Source organism: Phragmites australis, chromosome 1 (genome assembly GCF_958298935.1).
Source record: "Phragmites australis chromosome 1, lpPhrAust1.1, whole genome shotgun sequence".
NCBI lineage: Eukaryota > Viridiplantae > Streptophyta > Magnoliopsida > Poales > Poaceae > Phragmites > Phragmites australis.
Genome location: NC_084921.1, coordinates 5,576,991 through 5,602,795, shown reverse-complemented (window position 1 = coordinate 5,602,795; position 25,805 = coordinate 5,576,991). Strand labels below are relative to the sequence as shown.

The following is a 25,805-nucleotide window of genomic DNA, read 5'->3' as shown; positions in this document are numbered from 1 at the left end:
ACGCTCTTCTCCCTTCTTCCTCTTCTTTCTCCCCTTTACCCTTTCTCCTTCCTCTTCCTTCTCCTTCCTCTTCCTCTTCTTTCATTTTCTTTTCTCTTTTCTTTCTTCTTCTTTTTTTTCTTCTCACAACCAATTAGCCCTCTCCTCACAGTGCCCTCCTGCTCCCCCCTCCACACCCACCAGGCAGCAGCAGTCGAAGGAGGAGGCAACGATCGGAGGAGAATGGAGATGGCTGGTGGTGGGGTGGTGCTGCGCGGGCAGGAGGCGGTGACGATCGATTGTGATAAGAGGCGGCACTGTCGAGTTAGGGTTCGAGGCGGGCGGCACATGGAGGCAGTCGAGTGAGTTTGGCGAGTGCGGGTGCGAACGGGTGGTGACTATCCCATCTGATCTTACCTTTTTTTTTTTTACTCGTACAACAATTTAGATTTATTAGGTTCATCATGGCTTCATCAAGTACCAAAATAGGATGTTATATAGTAAAATAGAATTGTCTCAACGAGATCAACGCATATGTGACCATCGACCGTCCATCTGAGCATAGATCAAAAGTCAAAATTTGAGCTCGCATGTCTCACGGTTGACAACCGAACTTTGGTAGTTTTCGGGTATTAGACGTTCGCTTTTGATAACGATTTCGCCTCGCGTTCAAGTCGCCGGCTGTCGTGGAAAACGAGTTGCAGGTCTTTCTCTGACCACTGTTGTGTTCTTCCTGTAATCTATCCTGGTCTGATCCGCACGCCAACCATGTGTGGAGACCAGCACTGCAGCTCCACAAGAAAAATCGAGAAAAGAGTCTGAGTGATAGTAACATAGCAGGAATATGTTATATATTAAAGGACAAGAACGGAAACAATTCTAGAGATCAAACTACTATAACCACTGTTTATATAGATCTCACGTGTGTATATATATACACGAATACATATATGTATACATGTGTGTATGTGGGTCCTATGTATGTATATATATATGTGTGTATATATACATATACATATTTGTATTTATATATATACACATAATTTTTAAAAAATTCTAGAAAAATAGCGAAAGGAATAATAGTTATATTGATAAATCGGTTGAAATAATCTAAAATGTATAGGAAAATATCTAAAACTAAAAAAAATGAAACAAATTTAGTTAGGTTTGTATTACATGTTAAAATTATGTGCATACACGAAAGTACCACTGTTTTATCTATAATTAAATAAATATGTTAAATATTGATAAATTCATAAGTAAATATTGAGATGCCTAAAATTGATGAACCTAGTTTGCATATATCGAGCCAGCCATGGCGGACTTATTACTGCTTATTCATTGGCTTTATAAGGTGTCGTTAGTGAGCGCTCTGTCTTTGCATCTTCATAATTCCACTGAAATATTTGCAGCTTTCTGGTGTTCTCTTCTGCTGTGTAGCTGGCCTCCAAGCGAAGAATAGAGAACGATTTGTTTGATTCTGCGAATTGATGAATCCTTGCGTGCAGACGTGATGCCAGTTTTGTTTCTCGGGATTCTTGATTGGGCTGAGCCTGTGTGTGTAAGGCCTGAGATTTATACAGCAGTACATCCGCTGAATCAGAAACTTCTAAAGGTACTGTACTTCTTTCGCCGTCAATTGCTCTCCTCGTTGCGGAATTGAACTGCGTTGGACCACAGTCTGCATAAATCCATGCATGTCCCCTGGATCATACATACATACTTTCTTGGATCAGGTTCCACTTGTGCGACATCGTGAGCAGGGCACCTCATCTCCTCCTCATCACCGTGTTTGCGGATAGCTACACGGTGGTGCAAGATCTTGATCTCTCCATGATAGGGAATGGCGCCTTGGCTTCCCCGTACTACATGGATTTCATCTTGGGTTCCAGCATCCGGCTGGAAAGATCACCATCAGTGTTGGACAGTACATTGCCAGGCCCTGTCCTGAACGGAATTGAGATCATGAAGATGCACTAGAGCTCCGGTTCCGCCGTCGTCGTGGAGCCAATGGCCGGATCAAAGAAGCAGCATTTGGCCGTCGTTTTGGGATCTGTCTGTGGAGCCTTCGCCGTCGTGTCCATTGCCGTTGTCCTTGTCATTGTCCTTAGGAAGAAAGAAGAGAAGGTGCTGCCTAGTGCCTACACCATCGCAGAGTCAGCAGTCGCTGCCATGGATGCTGCTCCTCAACCGATTCAGCTTTCGCAGCGCGAGGCCGAGCGCCACCGGAACAGGATCACCCAGCTTCACCGTTGCCACCGGCACGCTAGGATCGAGCCCCATGACTGCCTCTTCGGTCTCGAGCTTCCGCTTCCCGTTCGCCATGTTGCAGGAAGCGACGAACAACTTCGACGATAGCCTGGTTATCGGAGCCGGCGGCTTCGGGAAGGTGTACCGCGCCGTGCTCCCGAACGACACGAAGGTCGCATTGAAGCGAGCGAGCCCGGAGTCGCGGCAGGGCGCGCGGGAGTTCCGCACGGAGATCGAGCTGCTGTCCGGCCTGCGCCACCGCCACCTAGTGTCCCTCATCGGCTACTGCGACGAGGGCGACGAGATGATCCTGCTGTATGAGTACATGGAGCAGGGCTCGCTCAGGAGCCACCTGTACGGCGGCGCGGCCACAGCGGAGCGCGCGCTCGGGTGGGCGCAGCGTTTGGAGGCCTGCGTGGGCGCGGCAACGAGGCTTCTCTACCTGCACACGGTTGTAGCCAAGCCTGTGATCCACCGCGACGTCAAGTCGTCCAACATCTTGCTGGACGGCAGCCTCGCTGCCAAGGTCGCCGACTTCGGCCTGTCCAAGGCTGGGCCGGAGCTCGACGAGACGCACGTCAGCACGGCGGGGAAGGGCAGCTTCGGGTACGTCGACCCGGAGTACGTCCGCACGAGGAAGCTCACGACCAAGTCCGACGTGTACTTATTCGGCGTCGTCCTGCTCGAGGCGCTGTGCGCGCGCCGAGTCGTGGACCCGAGGCTCCCGAGGCCGATGGTCAATCTGGTGGTGTGGGGATTGCACTGGCAGCGCAGGGGCGAGCTGTACAAGATTGTGGACCGGCGCATCGCCGGGATGGTGAGGCCCGAGGCGCTGAGGAAGTACGGTGAGACGGTGGCCAGGTGCCTTGCGGAGCGCGGCGCGGACAGGCCGGCTATGGAAGACGTCGTGTGGAGCCTGAAGTTCGTGATGCGGCTGCAGGACAACAATGGCCTTGACTTCTCCGACGTGAACAGCTTCAATATGGTGAATGAACTGACGCCGCCTTCGCATCCTCGATAGAGAAGCATGGCCGACGGCAACGACACCGATGTTTCCATGCGAGGCGTCTTCTGGCAAATGGTCAATGTGCGCGGGAGGTGAGACCTGGAGAATGTTGGCCTCAGTAGTTCAACAACAGAAGAAATATCTGCCAATGCTGAAACACTTGAAGGCTAGCAACTACTACAAATCGACATCACTTTTGAAAATTTATCTGACTCCATGTGCTAACGCACACATAATATCAGCAGCCAAAATTTTGAGAAAACCACCAAATGACAGGCTATCAGTCTTGAAACGTCAGGTTGAGCTTCACACCTGGCTGCAATCCACAGCTTCAGTCTTTCTGTAACCTGAAACGTCATTATGATGTTATAATTTTCTTCACGCAGAGAAAGGCTGAAGCGACCATTGCATCAGCACACCTTAAACATTCCTATTTTGCAAGATCTATCCTAGCACCAGGAAGGAACAAGGAAAAACAATTGAAAGGGGCGTACATGCTCCGATAGATCCTCATGTTTCCTCACTGAAGAAACTCGCGAGCTTTAATTCATCTCTATTATACAGTGTACACTGCAAAAGGTTTCAGCCCATCATTATCATCAAGTTGTTGAAGTGTAAACAGAGATATGCCTCGAGCATTTGTCAGGCACCAATTCCTGGAGCTCTCTACAAATAGTATCAGTTGGCTTGTTTGTGGATAGAAGTCATACATGCAGCCCATTACTAGCACCCAAATACCAGTATTCCCTGACATCATCAACAGATAACTCCACTCAAATTCTTACTAATTTCATCATCATGCGTTCTGGCAACGTTCCCAGTTCAACAAGCATACTTCTGAATTTGCCTTGAGTTGGAGGTGGCCATGGAGAAATCAGTTGTACTACTGCTCGACAGTAATTCAACTAAGGTCATGGTGTAGGTAGCATCTGGATGCCGCTGCCCTCAATCTTCTCTTGTACAGTTGTACAGATGACGACCATGGCTGCTCAAACTTGTGTGCGTCGCGGACGCCGGTGTCAACACACAGCAGGACCACGCCAATAGGCGGCGCAGGGACATAGTTGGTGATGTCAATGTCCTGCATTCTCGTCGGACTCCCTCGTGGCGTCGTGCGCGTAGTGGCTGACGTAGCTATCGCCATCGATGTAGAAATCGCGTCCCTTGTCCATGACGAGCGTGCACGTGGCCGTGAGTGGAGTCGGGGTGGTGTCAGGATCGCTCATGGGCGCCGGAACGCGCGCGTCGCAGCCGCGACCCGGCGTCGAACACCTGGTGGGCATGGCTGTGGTGACAACCTTGGCGACGTCGTCGATGGTGGATAGAGGCGCAGCAGCGTGTTCTGGGTTGCTGGTGGTGACGTCGCGCATGGAGGAGGTTGACGGCGAAGTCTGAACAGCGGTGACGGCGCTGGCAGAAGTCGGCGCGTCCGTGTCGTGGCCGAGGCAAAGCGTCAAAGCCCTGGGTGGCGACTTGGTGTCCGGGATGTCCTCAGCGCTCAGAGCCGTAGAAGCTGCAGTGGTAAATTTCGGCGAGGACACCGCTGGAGTGGATGCCTCCACCAGGCCGTCGGCATCGGGGGCAGCGCATGATGTCGGGGACGGGGTGGATGTCGCCGTGGTCTTGTCAGTGAATAGCTGCTGCACGTGCTGAATTTCCATCCAGCAGCAGCAATCTCGAGCTTGTGCCGCCTAGCCATCTGATAGAGAAGACAGATACACTACCACTTGGTCTACACCCTCACGCATACGGATCAGACAACAGAAGCAGCGTCTCCCTCGTCACCTCACCAGGATAGCAAATGGCGCACCGTGATGCGGAGGAGACCTCCCATGGCTGCTTCTCGCTGGTACGGCATTTCGTCGAACGGGCGGTGGGCAAATGGCTCTGATTCCAAATCGTAACAGACCTCAATAATTAAAACACGATTCGCAATGTAAATTGGGGTTACTTATACAGACAGACACACGTGATAGGATTCAGCAAAGAAACAGAGGGTCCGATGGGTAGCAAGAGGAAGAAGGAATACAGAGGAAGTGAAGTGGCTTATGGAGAAACCAAAAATTTAATGATGAGAAAATAAATTAAAAGTTGATAAACTAACTGTGAGAACTAGTGTACTAAAGAGTTAAAAAATTATTATAAAAATCAACAGCTAAAATCTAAAAACAGTTTTTAAAAAAACTAAAAACATAGCTTTTTAGAAAAAGCAAAAATAAAAGCTCAAACAAACAAACCTTTAGTCATCTTCAATAGTGAAAATATATGACCTGTTAAGTGACATGATACACAGGCACAGCCAGCTGTAAGTTTAAACATAGAAGGCCACAAGTCAAGTTTGCAGGCGAGAAACCAGCTTCCCCACCTTCTGGAATGTGAGGAGGGCATCACCTGCGATAGAATATAAAACACGATAGAAGGTTATACAGGCTCCTGCAATCCCGCATTAACACAGCATAATCAATCTTCGCAAGATCGACACTTTATAGAATACATAGCAATGGTTCAATGTGCACTTTAAAGTATAACAAACAGATAGTATGGTCTGTTCAAAGCATCAACACCAAATGAGTACCCAGTCCAATCAAACTCGGAGAGATCAGTCTCAATCATAAACATGTTTGGAATGATTCATGAACATAGGAAAACTCCATCCCCAGAACTCATTCAGGTGATGCACTTCCTCTGGGCGAAGTGTGGTGATTGCCATTGTCTTTGGAGTCCTCCGGGCTCGGGCTACGACCATTGTCCACTGGACTGATGTCACGGCGCTCGTGGTCTGCTGGGCTACGGCTGTCAGCTCTCCTTGGGCTCGTGCTGTTATCCAAGCCACTGCGTTCCCTTGGTGCAGGGCTCCTGCTGCCATTAGGGGTGGGGCTGCGGTTCTTCACCTTGGATGGTGAAGGGCTCCTCCTAGGGCTGCGGCTGTCGCGAGGGCTCCTCCTAGGGCTACGGCTGTCGCGAGGGCTCCTCCTAGGGCTCCGGCTGTTGTGAGGGCTCATTGATCGCCTTTCATCATGGCTATCCCTCCTTGGAGATCGTGAACGGCTATGTAAAGGAAAGAATACACTGTCAGAGCTTGGTACAGATTATACAAACGGGGGAAGGGGGATAAACAACTGAAGCACAAGATTACTCAAATAATTAATTAATATTATATTTTAAAAGTGAGAAGTAGAAATTGATAACAAATCAATTATTTCAAATCAAATCACTTATTTGGAGCATTCTCACAGACGTTTAGTAAAATGTACTCAAGTCTAATGGCAGCCAGTTGGATATGCACTATAGAAGAAAATTACATGCAACAGAAATACCATGGCTAATATGACGCATTCAAATTTACAAGTTTTACCGAATCAAATGTATGAGGTGCTGTAAGCTCTTTGAGTGCAGCCATCAGACTCCACAGGGCATCACAATGAATAAATCATGCCATAAATACTGAAGAAGACTGTCATAGAAACCAATTTGTCAAATTAAGGAATGATGAATGTACCTGTAGCTCAGACTGCGGCTCCTGCTGTAACTCCTATCACGGCTCCTACCACGACGAGGGGATGGGGATCTTGAGTAACTTCTTCCACGCCTGATTTTATAAAGAGTTAAAGAGAACTTACATTCAGATATGATCTAGCTTTAACAAAGAAGAAACCTCACAGGAAATACCTGAGATTCTTAGGACTGTTCTGACAGTCCCTTTCTATATGGCCCCCATCTCCACATCGATAGCACCTGTTTTTCCAGTCACCAGCTTTGCAGTCACGAGCCCAGTGGCCATCAGTTCCACAGTTAAAGCAGCGGCCAGAACCAGGAGGAGGACCCCTGCCCATATCTCGAGATCCTCCTGGGCCACGTGGAACCTAAATCAGAACGAAAATTGTATTTAGATGGAGTAAAATTATAAAGCAGCAGCATCAAAGAATGTCAGCAAAAGGAAAAAACAAAGGGTAAAATGATGAAAATAGATTAGATTACCCCTCTAGCAAATTCAACAATCATGCGGCTTCCATCGAACTCCCGACCATCAAGGTTGTACCTCGCATCGTCAGCATCCCGGGGATCGCTATACTCCTGCGATATGGTTCAGCAGAAAAAAAAGTAAGGGCTCATATGTGAAAAACACAAATAGCCTATCTAGTTGACAAGATAACTCATGATCTCAAATAAAGAAGTAGAGAAAGAATGTTTACTTACAACAAATGCAAACTCATGCTTCATATCCACATAACGCACTCTGCGGAAATGGTTTCCAGAAACAGTAACGCCATCAAGAAGTAGAGAAATGTATCACCGATCAGAAGGAACTAAACACCGGTCATGACTGCGATTTCCATAAAAACAGGCAATATTTTTTTTCAAAAGAATCGCCAAAGTCTGCTATAAATTTTGGAAGAACTGCCAGCAATTCCACCAAGAGCACCCTCCCACCATGGACACCAAGGTTGGGTAAGCCCCTAAAACCTTCAACAAGATCATCTGAGTTAAAACATGAAGGGTGTGTGTACATCTAATGGTAACAGAAACAATGGGGGGAAACAATGCTGAGCATAACAGCACACTGCAGGCTTAGACATATTGCATTGGAAGTCAATGCCCCAAGGAACCTTGTGGATGCCAATGTCGACAGGTAACAAAGAAAAACTGAAGAGGCGCCTCTAAAGACTTGTTCCATATTTTCCAAAAGAGGGGAGCAAAGAACTAAACTACTCCCTCTGTTCTTTTTATTTGTCCTTTAGGAGTTGAAAGTGTTTTTTCTATTTGTTCTTATAGGATTCCAAGAAGAGGCATAGCTATAACCAATAGCTTACTTAGTGGCTGCTACATTTTCTAAGTTAACTCTTTTGTTCATTGATCAACATGGCTAGTTAGAGAGACAAACAAATTTAATGAGCACACCTTTAGTAGAGTGATAGGGACACATGAGAACTTTTTAATATGTGTGCACAAGGCTAAAAGGACAAACAAAAAAGAACGGAGGGAGTATTTTTTACATTACGCTATTCCAAACCTAGAATTCATGTGCAAGGGATGAAACCAAAAGAAAATGGTTACACAGCTGACCATGTTCTGGACCTTCTAACTAAGGATCACATTGTGCTAATACCATACAAATAAAAAGTCGCTTCGTTCAACTAAGGATCCAGCCCGACAGAAATAACAGTTTCCAAGATAATTTCATAGGCATTCTGCTACTTCCTGTGAAATTCCTGCAATCCAAACAGGTTTTTAAATCTTCCGCCCACCATTTTATGGGAACAGCTTATGTTGTAGGCCAAGGGCCATCCACTATGCTATACAATGTCAATGTGTACTATCATCACAAGTGCACATATGTTGAGGTTAAATTAAAAAAAAAACATGTCTTTTCCGCACTACCTAAGTAGCATAACTAGTTCCACAAATTGGTCGAAACAACAATAAAGCAAAAGCAGTCTTTGACTCGTTGAAAGGAATATGCTTCACATTGAGCACATGAAACACTCCAAATGACCCAGTGTGCTCACCTCCCATATCTGCCAAAAAGGTCTTCAAGATCTCGTGTTCTCGTACGAGAGGAGAGACGACCGACGTAGAGCCTTGTGTTACCGCTGTAACGATCATCGTGGCGAGGCATCTTGACTGCAACTCTGCAAGACATAATTCAATAACTTATAACCTGTAGCAAGAACATCAAGCAAAGAAGCAGCAAAGTACATGTGATATAACTGCATGTAACCTAGCATCCATCAACACCAAAACATCCCACAGTCTATTCAAAAACATAATTTGTTTATGCGGTATACTGACGTAGTCAAAGGCAAATTATACTACTACCATATAGTCACAAAATCTGAAGTAAATAGGGATGGCAATGAGTCGTGTCGAGTCCAAGCATAGTTGTTACGGCGGAGTGGCGAGGTACAGTGACCCACCACCTTCACAGCTTTACAACGCCTATGGCGCGTGGCGTGGCGATGCCAGACACACATCGGCATGGCGAATACAGCAGGGTTTGTCTAGCATATTAGCAAATGGCAATGTAAATGTAGCACAAAAGACAAATAGCAATGTAAATGTAGCACAAAAAACATAGAACTCTCTTATCTCTCAAAGTTTCAAATCTCTCATCTCTCAAAAGTCATCCAATGCAAACTCATCGAGATCGTTAGAAGCATCCACGTTCTCCGCACCATCTTCAGTAGCATCCATTAAATGTGAAAAACTGCAATCAATTTCATAACCAAATAAAGCATGCAAAGACTTACTGAGTGCTGCACTGCTGCCTATTTGTGTATAGTGTAACAGTTCATTTAGTGCTGAGTGCTGCCTATTTACTTCACTCACAGACATATATGCTCACAGAGACGCTGAGTGCTGCACTGCTGCCTATTTGCTTCATAGTTCATTCACAGAGACACAAATCTAGAGCAGACCGCAGAGGCAAGAGTAGGAGATTAGCAGAGGCAGAGACTTATTAATCTGTGAGCTGGGCTGAGCAAGGGCGGACACCGGACAGGGCAACAGGCAGGCCAACAGAGATAGGCAAGCGTGACGCACAGCGAGATCTCGGCTTGGCAGACGGAGATATGAGGACAACGGAGACAGGCAGGCGTGGTGCACGGCTCGGCACGGCGAGATCTGAGAGCGGCGCTGTGGTGGACAGGTCTGCGGTCTCAGCGGCGGGCGAGGAGCACAGGAGGCGCCGCAGCGAGGAGCATGGGCGGCCAACGGCGAGGGGATCCGTGACTCGCCAGTCGCTAGGTCACAAAAAGGTATGGCGCCTCCACACAGTCTGTGAACTCAATCTCTCCTCCCCCTTCTAATCCATTCGGCCTAACCAGTATGGCGCCCGCCACATGGAAACGGATGCCACACGATGCCTTATTGGCGCCACCGCGACGCCATGCCGATACGGCAGACGCCATAGACGCCAACGCCGTGGCGAAGTCCAAAACACCGCCACACCGCCATATCGTCGTTATGGCGACACCATGATAACTATGAGTCCAGGTGGAGCAAAAATCCACCCGTCATGAAACCCAAAAGCTAGATCCATACCCAAACCCGCAATGTGTAACGGATGGAAATCGGCAGCCGAACCCGTGCCCATCGGGTGTCCACCGGGTTTCGGGCGCCCATAGGGTTTAATTTTCAGGAGTCAGAACCAAACAAATTTTGGGAGGATAGGCATGTTAGTAGTGGCATTTTTCAGGCAGATCTTGAGTTGAGTGATCTGCTGGCAAGAAAAAACAGTGATAAGAATGAACGCAAGATCGAAACATGTAAACTCACTGCAGATCACAGAAATCAGATGAGTGGAACTGAAACCAGACACTAAGATGTTGACAGAAACATGTAAACTCTCTGCAGATCACAAAAATCAGATGAGTGGAACTGAAACATGTTCTTATGGCTCAAAAGTGTCCAGTTATCCTGAAGCACAGCAGAAATTCCTGCAAACTTAAGCTGTCTTCAGGAAACCTCAGCAGAATTGTTCCAAGTTCATGCTGAAGTGCCAAACCGCCAATGTGCCAAACACTCCAAGAAGGATACTGACGCAGATGCCATTAAATAATTCGATCACAGACCAAAAAAAAAATAGCATGCCAACAGCTCAGATAGTACTGAGATCTACCTTTGGGCTAAGATAACTGATAGCATCTGGGCTGGGGCAAAAACTGCATTTCTAATCAAAATTTAAATGATTACAGTTTGTATACTAAGAATTAAAGACTCAAGACCACCTTAAAAAGGGACACAAACGTAGTTGCTGCGATTCTCTTGAAAAAATCCTCATTTCTGAAGTTTGAATCAACAGATTCAGGCAATAAGAGCACAAGAACAGGAACAAAGTAAGGCAACTGCCACTCCAACGAATCAAGCTCGGATTTTTTTTCCACTAAAATCTCGCCGGAGACAAGCGGTCTCGAATCGAATAGGAACCCGAATGGGCGGTCCGAACCCACGACGCGCCAAATCAAGAACGCGGAAGACCCAATTCATTCAACACCTCGGCGCACCTCATCACCACCCCACTAAAAATCTAATCTTTCACCCGAAACCTCACCAACAAAGCACCCTTAAGAATCAAGGGACAGAAACATACAGGAAAGAAAGCGGGTGGCGCCCTCACCTTGGGGTTCAGGTTCTCCACTGCGACGCTGGCGGCCGAATCCAGTCGGAGGTGCGGTCTGTGTACTCTCGCGTCCGTTGCCTTGGAGACGTGGAGTGGCCGGCGTGGTGCGTGGGTGGGCCGATGGAGAGTGGTCGTCCGCGGCCGAGGTGGAGACGACAAGTCGACAAGACGAGGAGCGGAGGAGGCGATGGAGAGTGGTCCGCCGTCCGCGGCCACCGTGTGCGGTGTGCCCGTGTTGCGTGGCGGCGGCAAATGGGGAATTGGGGATTGGAATTTGGAATTTGGAAGGAGGACTGGATCTGTAATCGGTGTCAGCTACGATGTTACCACATGCGTTGACGCGTACCGAGCTAGGGTTTTTTTTTGGGCTGGGCTGAGCTACCGCCTACCGAACGGGGAATTGGGGATTGGAATTTGGAAGATGGGCCTATTGAAGGTGCTGCACTCAAGATTATCAGCGGCCCGATAGATACCCACGGGTGAAATTAAGAACTCACCTCTAACCCGCCAGATCCGTGGCACGATTTGGCAACTGAACCCGTATCCGTGAGGTGCAAAACCCGTGGATATACAAACTCATAGGCAGAATTGCCATCCCTAGAAGCAAATAGACCTTAGGACCTACTATGATTTTAGATCCCCTTTCACGCATTATAAACACCAAAACTGCATCAAATCAAGATGACCACCGCTATTGCTGTAGATTATAAAAATAATTTCGGTCCAAACAAGTTAGAAAATGAATTGATTACAAACACCAATACTGCATCAAATCAAGACGACCACCGCTATTGCTGCAGATTATAAAAATAATTTCGATCCAAACAAGTTAGAAAATGAATTGAAGCACATAAGCAAATGAAATCACAAGCATCAAAGTACATTCTAATTGCCCTAACACTGCTATCGCATCCCAAATTACAAGGACAGGAGAGGAGGAATCCACATGAGTTCAAAAAAATCCACAGAACAGACCATATACTACAGAGTAAATCAATCCAGTGAATGAACCAAGAATGAATTTGATGAAAACAAGATCAGATCGGGATTTTTGCAGCACCTACGTGGGAAGCAGAGGAAACCCTAGCCACTGGATGGGGCTAAGACCGAGCTTTCTAGGACTCGGGATGTGTCCACGACAAGAATTTAATATAGGCAGGTGACGGAGTTTGGATGACAGGGATTGCACCGGTGGAGGCATCGACGGCCACGACAGGCATTGGGAGGGGCGAGCAGTGTTGTAATTTGATTAGGTTTGGAAGCCCACCAGGTGTTATCAACATAAGACCCTGATATTAGAGATATGGAAAGAGGTCCGTTCAGCTCATAGGCTCTTAATTATGGAGGCACGTTGAGCTCATATGCCCAAATTAGGCTAATAGCTTTTGCGTCCCATTTACCGATTTTTATGTGAATCCTTAGAACCGAAAGCAACAAGAGGTGCATCACGCAGACATCCATGGTGATCTGCGAAGGTTGAATTAGAAATCAACCAATAATTACATTTGATTGATGAATGTCCTATATATAGACTACACAATGCAGCGTCCATGCGCTGGTTGTTACAACCGAAAGGAGAGGGAATCGGGTGCCTAGGCTTGCACATTGTAGCGAGGGACTCAAAGAGATGGTCACGTAGTTGCTGGAGCTGGAGACGTTGTTGGAGTTGGTTGTGGTGTGGAGTGGTTGCGCTGAGGAGTCGCAAGACTTGATCTTGGTGAAGAAGTGGTGCACTTACTGCCCCCCCCCCACAGCTTGAACTGTCTTGGTGAAGATATTCAGGCTAGATCAAAACTCCTCAAACAAAGTTCTCGAAATCCCCTTCGTGAAGATGTCAGCATACTGGTGGGAGGATGGAACATGTAAAACATTGACTTCATCGAGAGCGACCTTGTCCCATACAAAATGCAATCACATTATCACATAACACCAATGTGACCTTTGTAGGAGGACCACGAAGTTCCATCAAAAGTTGGCATAACCAGTAAGATTCAGAGACCGCATTGGCCACCCCATAATACTCAGCCTTAAGCACTAGATCGGGTCACCATAGGTTGGCGTTTGGATGACCATGAAATCAACAAAAGCTAGAAGGGGTTTGTTTATGCAGCAAACATGTTTTGGATGGGTAGGATCAACAAAGCCAGAAAGGTTGTTGATAAAAGACAGTTTCAGAGAGATTATCGTGGAGCAACACATTTTTGATGTACAATTGATGAATTGGCCAGAAAGCGAAATGTGAGGAATCGCCTAACAATATTCAGATTAATTATTAGGACGATCATTAATAAAATGAGAGGTAACACATGCCCATCTTTCGACATGTCACGTGCTACTCCACGTCTCATCACAACGAATGATTAACCTGAAGCCCATTTCGGTAGTCCTGGCATATGTTTTATGCTCAATATCGGAACACACATCTTTACAACAAGCTTCATCACATCAAGACGTAATAAAGAGCGAGTGATATAAATATATTGCAAGTCCTTAAGTTATTACAACTTAGTTCAACATTTTATAGAACGGCAAACACTAGGAGAACAAAATATATTAGTTTCATCTCCTAGCCAATTAGAGTTACTACACGGCGGAATTAAAGTTTATAAACAGTAAAAATAGGTGGCACCATTTGCCCGAGGCACCACCACAAAACAACTTGAGTAGCTCATACTACTCTTGCCCATCATTGGCATCGACAGACGTGAAATAACTATACACTACTTCTTCCTCATCTGTAAAACTCAACAAAAAAAAGGTGAGTACGAATGTACTTGCAAGATTTATTCTATATTGAATACATATAATAACCCGACTTTAAGAATTATACATTTGGGGATGCATAGCAAGGAATCGACCACAAGGTTAAATAAATTTGCACGCAAAAGCATTTTGTCGACTCAATGGTGTGAACATCTACCACCTAACCACTCGCACCTTACTATCATAAGATCATAACCATAAACATAGACATCACCTGACCATACTCTTTCCAACACTAGCCACTTCCCAACATACCACAAACTTTCCAACATTAGAAACTCTACGATTGATACAAATGGACATAAACATATTCATAACCGGGAGCGCAGCAATTCAAATTGATCTTACACTCTGCAGGGGTACATCTTTATCAACACGACTTGGATCCATCCTCTTGACCCTCGAGATAACCTTTCTTATACCCATAACTACCCACTTACACATGCCCCTATGACAACGGGGTTACCACATATCCCGGACACCTATGTCTCCTCGCCACTTTGCTTCTCCTCATTTTTTTTCTCTTATGTGTCATAGTGTCGCAAGTCAAGCGTTAGCGCGGCGCATAATAAATTGGCTCATATATACATTTATTGAATATGTGAAAGTACGGAAAGTGCTTAAACCAATAGTAACCAACGGTCGATGCTTAATCAATTCAAGTAGTCTATGGCATTAGGGTTTCTCTCTCGAACTACCCCTAGCACCGCTCACATCTCATCTTATTCTCTCAACTCATGCATCCCAACATTATTTTCATTTTGAAATAATAATTAAGCCCTATAACTCGTGAACGATAGTCGAACCACCGCTCGACTTCTACCGATGACCTATGCATTGCTAAGTATCTCGGATATATTTTAAGTTAGACCTCAACATGGTTATACCCGGTTACAAGGATAAGGATCATCAATAGTTCAAGGTAGGAGTGATGCATCAACATAGGTTATACCCACAGTTCTCGACATCGACTCGCTAACATGCATAACATACATTATGCGATAATTTATCAAATTAGACAACACACGATCCAAAGTAAAAGGTGAAACACGCTTAGATGCTTGCCTTGTAGCTCCGGCACTTTGCTCACATACAACTCCGGTTCGGTATCAACCTCAACCACTTAAACCGTCGACGTGTCACTCTCTAAACAATTTAAGAACGTATCGAATAAGCAAACAAACAAATAGAAATATATGCTTATGGTGCATGATCATGAACGAGATGAAATACGCCATGTTACGAAAACATTTGCAAAAGAATGTCTAGGCGATTGGGTTAAAACAGGTTTAAACTTCGTATAAGATAACTCAAGGTTACAATGTACTAAGTAGCTGGTGGTCAGACCAGCCCAGGCGACGATCAGACCACGGGGGTCGAACAGAGAAGAAAACGGTACTGAGTAGATATAGCGGTCATAACAAACATCATTATAGTTAGCTGACATGTATTGCTAGAGATGCCCTTAGTGGGGACAAAGGAGACAGCCACATGAAGTGGTGGGATGAGATTTGAGTGTTTTTAAAACTTTAAATGTATTTTTCTCTTAATTTGGTTGTTCGTTTTGAATACCGTTTCCACAATAGTGCTGTTCAGAATTAACGCAACATAACAAGATTCAATATGCATATATTTCTTTAAAAAATTCAGCAATTCAAATACACTATTTCAACAAACTTCATAGAAAATATTGAACATATTATCTCAAAATATTGAAATAGGTCTCACAAATTGTTTAGCATGATTTTTTAAAATATTGAATTAGGTTTTCAAGGTTGAATTAGTTTATGCAGAATGTTAAATCTAGCCTTTTGAATTGTTGAATGTGTATGAAAATACTAAAATCTTATAAATCTTATTCACGTGTATTAAATTATAAGTTATATAGAAAAAGGAACAGAAAACTGAAAAAAAGACCCAAAAAATAGATGCATGAGCCTAATGGGCTGATCGATCTGCTTCTATAGAGTAATACAGCACATGTTGCATGGGGCTAAAGTATGCCCACCTCGCTGCACACAGGTTTCATGTGGGTGATATGCGCAGAATCAGCATTGTTTTTGCACATGTTCAGGCATTGATCATTGCCAAACAAACAAAAAAGGGTTTAGGATTAGTTTTGTTTAAATTAAAAAACATGTATCGTCCAATTTCATGGATGTTACAACCTGATCCAACATGGAAATTATACAGTACTGGACTATCTTATACATGTTACAGGTAGGCCCTTACAAACAATCATTAAGTTATATCCAGATAATCAAAAGAATAATTAGAATTTACTATGTGTCAACTAGACAACCAGGCATCTGGATGTCTGACTATTTCTATGGGTTTCAATACTCGTTTCAGCCATTCAGGGAACACCTGAACGTCCATCAGTGTGTTAGTTGCTGCTTTCAGTCTATACGTGCAGTCTACAATTGGCCAAACAGCTCTCTTCTCGGATCATACGTTGACAGCAATCTTCTCTGTTAAAAATTCAGAACAAACGGAAAGGAATGAGGACACACAGTTCAAGCTAATTTCAGTTTCAGAAAATGCAGGGTGAACAGAGAGGAACCAGAGAATTCTACTTACGACAGGCTCAAACTGAGGGGCTGACAGGTTGGTCTCGAGGTTTCTTAGCACCAACAAGATCTGCAAGAGGTAATCATAATCTTATAGGCGAGAGAATAATACTGTGGACTACAAGATGCGAGAAAGAAATTAGTGCTGAACTGCTCACCGTCTTGACGGTGATATCATTCATGTCCTTCAGTTTCTGCAGATGGACTTCAACTGGGCATGGTGTGTTTGGGTCGAATATGTCGCCGACGAACCTGTAAACTTGCGCAAAATGCAAATCATCTGCAGAAAAAGATTCGGTTTAAAGCTATTTCAGAATCATTTGTGTTGCTTCGTCTTTCGCCCTAAGCAATTTTTTTAGCGGATCAAGACTACTTCATAAATGAAATTTGACACCGAACGACTGAAAGGAATGAGTACCTGGCGACAATGGAAGCTCAATGAGTTCATCCTGCACATCGCGGTCTGCTGACGCTTCGCTTGAGCTGCCAGCCCATTCCATGCTCGTATTGCTGAAGCTTGATGCCGCCATGAATAAACTGTCACCTAAATTAATGAAAATAAGTCATTCACACGACATTTTTTAGCCGCAAGGATGTGGCCAGAAAGGAAAAAAGTTGACAGACGAAAAAAAATTACCGGGAAACGATGCCGGTGGTGCAATCTGGCTCTGTGCATCGTTGTTCACCCATGCTGCAGTCCCTGAAACGCCCGCCCAGTCCAAGCCTTGCATCTCTGAAAAATGTTCCGACACAATGTAAGATCACTAGTAAGAGAAATACTCCGGAGCAATCGACTAGAACACTATCAAGCTTTGCACTAGTTGCTTATCGAGGCTGGATGGAGGTACTTGCCATTGCAGGCTGCAGGAAGAACTCCAGCGCAATTCCAACCGATGGAACCGTGAGCGACAGCGTTGGATGCACCCGGCATGGCTACCGGCCCGCACTGAGGTTGCCCGTGCAGAAATGGCATGGCGGCCGCGAGCATGGCGGCCGCGCTGCTCCCGGCCGGCGAGCTCTGCGGCTGCTGCTGCTGCATGACGAACAGGCGCCTCGGGTACTGCGGCGGCAGCCCAAGCTTCTGAACCTTGAGGAAGTACTTCTGAGCATGGCTCCGTATCTGCACGATACACATTGTTACAATGTCACCAACAATTCTCTTCAGCATTTCAGTTGTTGCACTTGCTGAATCCCCAAAATGCAAGTAATCACGCACACACCTGATCAAAGAATTCAGGATTCGTTACCTGTAAGGTCGTCTTGGTGCCGACATGTTCCTCGATCTTCTTCCAATCGCGGCCGAACCTGAAAAGCTCAAGATCGTCAGCTCATCTCTGCTCATCACACCAGCACTGAGCAGTGAGCACTGTAAAAAAAAGAGAAAAAGATTCAGACTTATTCAGATATAAGCCCTGAATCCTGGGACGGGCGGATAATCTCCTAGTCCTCACATGATCAGCGCGTCGAGGAACCGCCCGTGCTCCTCGGTGCTCCACCGCTCCCGGGGCTTGGTGATGGTGTACGGCTTCCTCGCCTTCTTCCCCGGCATCTCGTTGTTGCCGCTATCCATCAACCTCGATCTCCTCGATCAGTACCCAGATGCGACTCGCACACGCACACGCACGAGCATATATACACACGCACACGCCATGGAAGCAAGAAAGGGAGGATCCATTTGGAGCTGGGACACGGGACGGCTGCAATTCAGCCATGAGCAGAAATGGCGGCGCGGCGGGGGAAGCAGAGCCGAACCTAAGATTTAGGCGCGTGAGGCCTAAACGCGAGATCGCGAGCGCGTACAGTTGGCACTTGCATGGAAGTGGCAAGGCTTCGAAGAGTAGCTTGTGGCCTGTGGCAGCCACCGGGCTGGTGCAAGCAGCTCGTCCGTGTTGCTTCGGAGGGAGACGTGTCCTCGTGGGATGAGAGAGGAACATGTGTGGAAAATTCTATATAACTTTTAAAAAAAGATTTATATGAGATTTTGATCTATTCTATTAGATCGGCGCATGCAAAAGAGAGAAGAATGATGGCACATATTATATTAGGAGAGAAGAATTTTAAAAAACTCGATCCTATAGAATTTTCTTATCGCCCGGGCTCTTTCCTGTTCAGGAAAGTCGGTCGGCTCTCGCGCGTATAAATTAGGCTCGGTTCGGACCGGACTTGTTATGTTGGTGGGGTTGCGTAGGCCTTGGCCTGCCACGTCGGGCTTTATTTCGAGAACACTGCCTGCCACGTCGGAGTCCGAACGGGAAATACGGATTTGAAGCCGTCAAATTAAGGTATATTCGGAACGCATAAACTTTGCGGAAAATAAACGAATTTGTCTGAACCATATGTGTGCTTCACTTTCAATTCAAATGCCGACGTGTGGCAATAAAAGAGCACTGTACTTCTTATCTTTCTAACGACACAGGTAAATGAAGCCTTTTTATTTCCCACGAGCTAGGTGTCCCTTTAGGTTTCAGATGGCACCGTTTATTCTGGATATATAAAGCTAACCACAGAAAAAGGAAATTTTCGGCAGCGCAGCAAGATTTCGAGGTGATGCAGCACATTACGTTACTTGACCAATTGTGGTACTCGTGACATGCCAACATGGATGGAACATCACGTTTTATACGTGGGCCAAATTCTGCTGACAAAAGCGCATATGTTCACTGTGAGAACCATGCATGACTGAAACATGAGTTCTGGTACACGTTATCTCTTAGAGGAAAGACAACTCGGGGAAGAAGACAATCCGAACACGCACATGTTAATTCCTGATGCTATTGCTGCACATGTTCCTGAGTAGTTCAAATTTTCAAGTTTGGTTTGGAGTTCATTAGCTCTGGATAAGCTATGGATATAGTTTAGGGCCTCTTTGGATTGTAGGATTTTTATAGGAATTTTGGAGCATTTTAATCCTTAAGAATTTTTCAGTCATTTGAAATAAAGGAATGAGCTTGTCAAATTTCTATGAAAATCCTATGGAATGACTTCTTTCGTAGGAATTTTAAAGGAATTGTAACATGAGGTCTCCATACAAACGGTCATTCCTATAGTTTTTCTGTGTTTTTCTGTTTAATAGAATTCAAGGTGTTAAGACATTACAATCCTATATTTTTTTCTATTCCTGTTTTTTTTTTATAATCCTACGTTCCAAATAGACCCTTAGTAGTATCTTTTTTTTTCTTTTCTTTTGAGGGACCCATTTTTCAAAGAGATCGTATTAATTTTTCCTACATCGCTATTTTTTTTTCCAACAAGATGATTACTTTATACCTTCAGAATTTAGAACTTTAGTTACAGTAAAGAAATCATCTGGAAAAATCAAGTTACTAAGCTTCAGTTTGAATTTTCTTTTACTACTTTAGAACATTTTAACTGAATGATGTGGTGTTGCAAAAGGGTGGGAGTTAGGATCTGTCATCCTCTTTGACGGGTTATTCTTCTACATCATGGGCAGTGATGTTGGTGACGACGAATGGTGTTTATGGGTTCCTGGTTTCAAGATCTGAAGGCAGCGCCGTTAGATTATTTGTTCCTCTACTTCGACCGGCGAGGGGATGCCCGATGCTCTTCCATTGGATTAAATATGTTTTAGTTGGAGTCAGGGTGTTGGATTGCCGGACCCCTTTCTTGGGATCCATTGTGCATCTCAGTATACTACCATATTAAGGGTTTTACGTTATCGAAATCAATACATCAACAACCGGTATACCAAAACAAAAGAGGCGATAACAACGGAACGATAGATAAGTCCATTGTCTATAACCAACTTGAGTGCGGACATGATCTTAATCTTCTACTCTTCACCATCACCATTCTAAAGTCATGCTCCTGTTAATCATCTGAACAAGCTAGAGTGGGTATTTAAGGTACTCAATAAATCATAATACTACTCGAGAGGTTTAATAGATGCAAAAGGGACCAACCAAGGTTTAAGGTCATACGGCTTAAACTTGAGTGAAAAGCCAGCTTTTAATGCAATGGAATTGGGTGTAACCCCGTAGTTGCAATGGAATTGGGTGTAACCCCGTAGTTCAAAATCTTTGAAATAAATATATGTTTAATTACTCTCTCCATTCCATATTATAGGGCTTGTATTTTTTTTCAACTATCAAGGTGGTGCTGAGCGGGAGTTTTGTTCCCTGATTTACCCCTAATTAATCAAAGATCAATTAAGCTGGTGCACCACCTTGTCTCGCACTCAAGCATGTGGCTGCGCACGCGCTTTGCTCCAGCCCCATGTGTGCCCGCACTTTGCTGCTGCCCCTCGCGCACCCGCTATTTGCTCCATTCCCGCGCCTGTGCCTGCGCTTTGCTGCTGCCTGCATGGCCCATGCATGCCTTGTTTGCAGTGAGGTTTTAGAGCCCGCTACATTTCTCACCAATCTTTCATGGCCACTCTTAGTTGAGCAAATAAAATTTTGGCAGATTGATTGAGATGTGGAGGGAAGGAAAATGTGAAAGAATCATTGAAATTTCAGAAACTAGCTACTCTCTCTCTCTGCTCTCCTCTCTTCGTATAAGTATTGATGAACACCAAAGCTAAACATGGTCCAAATCAATAGCTAGGTTAGACCTTAATACTCCTACTATCCTGATCAATTGGAAAGAGTTGAGGAGTTTGAAGGACTGGTGATTGACTTGAACTGTGATCTCGAGTGGGATGACGATGCGCACGGAGTCGACGATGGTGGTGGTGCCAGGGATGGTGCATGCGACCATGTACACGGAGGCGGTGAAGGAGGTGGTGCCTCGGATGATGGTGCGTGTGACCGTGTGCATGGAGACACCATCCGCGACCATGGTAGGCTCGGGCTCGCTGGGCAAAGTCATGCTGGGCGCTGTCACTCTGGGCATGATCACACCATCCACGACCGCGGTAGTCTCGGGTTGGTCGGCCGCGAACACGCCATGCACAGGCTCAGGATCACTAGCCATGGAGATAGTGTCGAGGACCACGGTGACGAGCATGGAGATGGCAGAGGAGGTGGAGCCTCGAATGGTGGTGCTGTTGCCAGCCATGTGCAAGGAGAGGAAGTTGGTCGAGTCACTAGCGATAGTCACGTCAGCCACGGGCACGCCTGCTGTAGGCTTGATAGGCTCAGGCTCACCGACCATGGGCACGCCATGCGTAGGCTCGGGCTCACCAGCTGTAGGTACACCATGCGCGGGCTTGGACTCACCGGCCATGATGCCGAGGACCATGGCGACGAGCACATCTACGGACATGGTGCCGAGGACCACGGTGACGAGCACAACCACGGACACGAGCACGGAGATGATGAAGGAGGTGGTGCCTCTAACGGTGGTGTTGTTGCCAGCTATGCACAAGGAGAGGAGGTTGGTTGAGTCATTGGCGACAGTCACATTGGCCACATGCAAGGGAACTCCTGGCACTCACAGGTTGGGCATGGTGATGCTCACACCGCCACGGCCACGCCAGGCTCGGGCTCGCTGGCCACATGCACACCATGCGGGGGATCGGGCTCACTGACCATGCTACCGAGGACCACGGTGACGAGCACAGCCACGGACACTGTCAGAGGGTGAACTCCTCAAGCAGGGATCCGGAGGGACCCCCTTTGAGATTCGGCTAGGGGGATGATTCTGAATCTGTTTTGCGGGTGAAGTAAATGGGCGTAAATGCGATGCAGGTGGAATGGAAGGATCGGATGCAGAAAATAGTAAATGCTCAGGAGGTTTTTAGGCAGGTTCGGGCCGCACTGAACGTAATACCCTACTCCTGCGTATATGCTATAAATGCTCTGAGAATGCCTCTCTGAGTGTTTGCTGGGTTACAAGAATATTTATCTAGTCTAGAGCTTCATGCTCCTTGTTCTTCGGTGATCTGAGGTTCTGTGCTTGTCTTTGCTGCTGTCTTCGACTTGTCCTGGCTACTGTCCTTCAACTCACTTGGCTGTAACTAACTTGTCTTCTCCGGGGAGCCCGCCCCACCTTAAATACCCGCCGGGGCGGTAGCGTGCCCAAAAAGGGAGGGCGCGAGTTTCAAGACGTCATAAATGGAAAGTAACCATCATGGGTTGTTGCGCGAGGTGAAGGGGAGGGTTGAAAACGCGCCCCCGTCCAATCTTGTTTGTCATCATGCCGTTCTTCAATGGGCGTCACGGGGAGGGCCCACCGGGTAGCCACCAAGCGGCCCGGCACGCCCGCCCGGTCTTGTACGCCTGACACAGCAGGGCGGCAGGTGGGGTGCCTTGGGCTTCACGATATTATCCCGAGGCGCGCCGAATGTCCCGCGATGGGATTCGTGCATTAAATGTCCCCATGCCCCCTGCCAAAACGTGGCAGGGACTGACAGCAAGCGTGGGAGAGCAGTTGGAGGTGACAGGCCACGCGCCCTCTTAAATGCAGCATCGGGCCTTTCACCGGTTGACACCTCACCGCTGGACCTCTGTGGGAGCCACCGGCGAAGGACTTCTTAGGCCCTCGGGGAACTGAGTGCTCAGGGGCCACTGTTCACAGCCTCGAGCACTCTCTCCCGGATATGTCCTTTCTTGGTCTTTGGGGAACCGAGTGCTCGGGGGCCACTGTTCACGGCCTCGAGCACTCTCTCCCAGAACTGACTGTTCGGGTCCTCGGGGAACCAAGTGCTCGGGGGTTACTGTTCACGGCCCCGAGCACTCTCTCCCAGAACTGACTTCCCTTGAGTCCTCGGGGTACTCGGGTGCTTGGGGGCCACTATTCGCAGCCCCGAGCACCCTCTTCCCGGTACTTGGCTTTTCTGGTCGTCGGGGGACTTGAGTGCCCGGGCGCCACTGTTCGCAGCCCCGAGCACTCTCTTCCCGGTACTTGGTCTTCTCGGGTCATCGGGGAACTCGGGTACTCGAGGACCACTGTTCATGGCTCCGAGCACCCTCTCCCGGGACTTAGTCTTCTCGTACCTTGTGGAGGTGATCCCGCGGGAGGGCGCCATGTGGCACTCTACTGTTCTGGCCTCGGGACTCGAGGACCCCTGGTTCCTGTGTCACCGATAGACACAATGCCGAGGATGACAATGAGCATCACAGCTACGAACACGAGCACGCTCATGAAACGAGTAAGTCTATTCCACTCACTTTTTTTGCTTTCATACATGATTAAGTAAATTGTGCTTGTTCTTAAACATGAGACTAATTACATTTTCCCACACATTATTACATCAAGATGGCAATGCCATAAAGAGGAATCAATACACCGATGATGAATGATGGGCCAATATGCCATGATTCTAGAGAGAACTTAGTTCGGCATTTTGAAGCATGGAGTGACTAAGGTCGTTTCTAATGAAACAGGTGTGCCTTTGACAGTTGTGCAATGCATATGGCGCAATGGACAACGGAGTGGTGGGATACACGCAGTCGTGAGAAAGAAGCCAAAGAATCGTGGCCGCAAGGGAATAGCATTTGACCCGAAGCCATTAAAGAAGTGTTGTTGCATAAGAGAACGACACTCTGAGATCTAGCCGAAGAACTGCATATGTCGAAGACTACATTGTTTAGGTCGTTGAAAGAAGGCAAGTTTAGGAGGCACACAATGCCATCAAATTACTTTGACCGAAGGGAACAAGAGAGAAAGGTTAGTTTCTGCCTCTCAATGATAGACTACATTAGCTTTCCGCAAGAACCAATTTTTCATGGAATGTACAACATTGTGTATATAGACGAGAAGTGATTTTATGCATGAGGCAGACTCAAAACTACTACCTGGTGCCAGACGAGGAGGATCCGGAAAGAACCACACAGAGCAAGAATTTTATAGAGAAGGTGATGTTCCTTGCTGCTATTGCGAGGCCTAGGTTTGATGGTGATGGTAATGTGACATTCTCAAGAAAGATAGGCATATTTCCTTTCACTTTCATAGAGGCGACAAAAAGAAGTAGCGCGAATAGACCTACTGGTACCTTAGTAACGAAGTGATGCAATCGGCAACCAAGGACGTAAGTCGTGAGTACCTTGTTAACAATGTTTTGCCCGCAATCAAGGAGAAATGGACAGCGGAGGAACATAGTACTCCTGTATACATCTAGCAGGACAATGCTAGGACACACATTGCAGTTGATGATATCGAGTGTTGTCATGCGACAACTGCTGATGGTTTTGACATAAGGATGATTTGCCAACCGCCCAACTCTCCTGATCTCAATGTGTTAGACCTAGGTTTTTTTTGCAGCTCTTCAAGCCATAGTCATGTCCGAGTAATGTTGAAGACATCGTCACCAAGGTTGTCCAAGCTTTTGACAAGTATCCAATTGATAGGAGCAACCGTATTTTTCTCACTCACCAATCATGCATGAGAGAGATTTTACATCAAAAAGGAGGCTACCATATTCTACACTTGAAGAAGCAATCACTAGAGAGGAATGACGTTCTTCCCGTTAGTTTGCAGTGTGATCCAGAAGTTGTAAACAAAGCAATTAAGTATCTCAATTAGAATGTCATGTCCTAGTTTGTTTTTTTAACTATAATGGGATTGTGCTGCATTGATCTGTAGCTAAGAAAACAAACTCTGTGCATGGCCGAAAAGCACAGCTGCACACGACCGAAACAAATGGAAATTTAACATACTAACCCATGTTATTGTGCACAGGATTACTAGTCGACATGGATGATCATTTATGGATTTCAGATTCTGCCCACATAAAATAACAATAACAAAACATTTTTAACTTCAACTTCTCCATTCACCAAGACAAAAAATACTCAAATTCAACAAAACATCACTTAGACTAGGGAGTTTCAGACAGGTAATTTGAACTTCACTATTCACTGAGGGTGTCCGGGACATAACTATCGTATGGTAGGGAGTCCTGGATGACGTCCATGGATTCCAGCACTGAATCATCGATGATGCTTTTTTCGTGTCTAGCCAGCCATTCCATGTCGATACGCCAAGCGCGAAGAGAAGCTTCATCGGGTAGCATTACCGTGCAATCGAATTGGTCGAAGCCATAGATCCTTGCAGTCCATGTGTAGTCGTCGTGGCGGCACCGACAGCGAGAGCACCGTTGCCGTCTTTGCCACCTTGGGTGGTCTGTAGGGAGCACGCGCAGCTCCATGTCTTTATCGTCATCGCCATCGTCAAGTAGCAATGAGCTATCGTCGTCGTTGTTGCTGGCGAGTGCACG

At 46.3% G+C, this 25,805-nt stretch overlaps 3 protein-coding genes and 1 pseudogene across 6 annotated transcripts; 1 reads left to right on the top strand and 3 right to left on the bottom strand.

Annotated features, from left to right (window-relative positions):
- The first annotated feature begins 228 nt into the window (after positions 1-228).
- LOC133930561 (receptor-like protein kinase HERK 1) lies at positions 229-3,319 on the top strand (annotated as a pseudogene).
- Positions 3,320-4,308: 989 nt separating this feature from the next.
- On the bottom strand, positions 4,309-4,896 carry LOC133930553 (uncharacterized). The gene has a single exon (XM_062377220.1). The coding sequence runs from the start codon at positions 4,894-4,896 to the stop codon at positions 4,309-4,311; it is 588 nt and encodes a 195-aa protein (XP_062233204.1).
- A 799-nt stretch (positions 4,897-5,695) lies between these two features.
- LOC133888406 (serine/arginine-rich splicing factor RS2Z32-like) lies at positions 5,696-11,666 on the bottom strand. 3 transcript variants are annotated; one of them, XM_062328662.1, is made up of 7 exons: positions 11,352-11,666; positions 8,743-8,865; positions 7,433-7,472; positions 7,214-7,309; positions 6,905-7,098; positions 6,735-6,824; positions 5,696-6,283 (listed from the first exon to the last, which is right to left on the bottom strand). In XM_062328662.1, exons 2-7 carry the CDS (start codon positions 8,850-8,852, stop codon positions 5,899-5,901), a joined length of 915 nt encoding a protein of 304 aa, XP_062184646.1. In that variant the 5' UTR covers positions 8,853-8,865; positions 11,352-11,666; the 3' UTR covers positions 5,696-5,898. The 3 variants fall into 3 exon arrangements, with proteins under 3 accessions (XP_062184646.1, XP_062184722.1, XP_062184791.1); XM_062328738.1 differs by lacking the exon at positions 11,352-11,666 and having other exon boundaries at positions 7,433-7,699; XM_062328807.1 differs by lacking the exon at positions 11,352-11,666 and having other exon boundaries at positions 7,433-7,692.
- Positions 11,667-16,223: 4,557 nt separating this feature from the next.
- LOC133887206 (protein REVEILLE 8-like) lies at positions 16,224-18,313 on the bottom strand. Of its 2 annotated transcripts, XM_062327163.1 has the most exons (8): positions 18,139-18,313; positions 17,935-17,992; positions 17,540-17,807; positions 17,325-17,420; positions 17,106-17,231; positions 16,846-16,967; positions 16,698-16,757; positions 16,224-16,588 (listed from the first exon to the last, which is right to left on the bottom strand). In XM_062327163.1, exons 1-8 carry the CDS (start codon positions 18,255-18,257, stop codon positions 16,535-16,537), a joined length of 903 nt encoding a protein of 300 aa, XP_062183147.1. In that variant the 5' UTR covers positions 18,258-18,313; the 3' UTR covers positions 16,224-16,534. The 2 variants fall into 2 exon arrangements, with proteins under 2 accessions (XP_062183147.1, XP_062183142.1); XM_062327158.1 differs by having other exon boundaries at positions 16,224-16,757.
- Positions 18,314-25,805: the final 7,492 nt, after the last annotated feature.

What these genes read in the sequence shown, in the direction of transcription:
- LOC133887206 (XM_062327158.1), bottom strand. Translation starts at nt 18,257, where the DNA reads ATGGATAGCGGCAACAACGAGATGCCGGGGAAGAAGGCGAGGAAGCCG. An exon ending in TTCCTCGACGCGCTGATCAT is followed by an intron (nt 17,993 to 18,138) that starts GTGAGGACTAGG and finishes TGAGCTTTTCAG; the next exon opens with GTTCGGCCGCGATTGGAAGA. An exon ending in ATGATATCACCGTCAAGACG is followed by an intron (nt 16,758 to 16,845) that starts GTGAGCAGTTCA and finishes TACCTCTTGCAG; the next exon opens with ATCTTGTTGGTGCTAAGAAA.
- LOC133930553 (XM_062377220.1), bottom strand. Translation starts at nt 4,896, where the DNA reads ATGGAAATTCAGCACGTGCAGCAGCTATTCACTGACAAGACCACGGCG.
- LOC133888406 (XM_062328662.1), bottom strand. Translation starts at nt 8,852, where the DNA reads ATGCCTCGCCACGATGATCGTTACAGCGGTAACACAAGGCTCTACGTC. An exon ending in TTGTTGAATTTGCTAGAGGG is followed by an intron (nt 7,099 to 7,213) that starts GTAATCTAATCT and finishes GTTCTGATTTAG; the next exon opens with GTTCCACGTGGCCCAGGAGG. An exon ending in AGCCGCAGTCTGAGCTACAG is followed by an intron (nt 6,284 to 6,734) that starts GTACATTCATCA and finishes TCCTTTACATAG; the next exon opens with CCGTTCACGATCTCCAAGGA.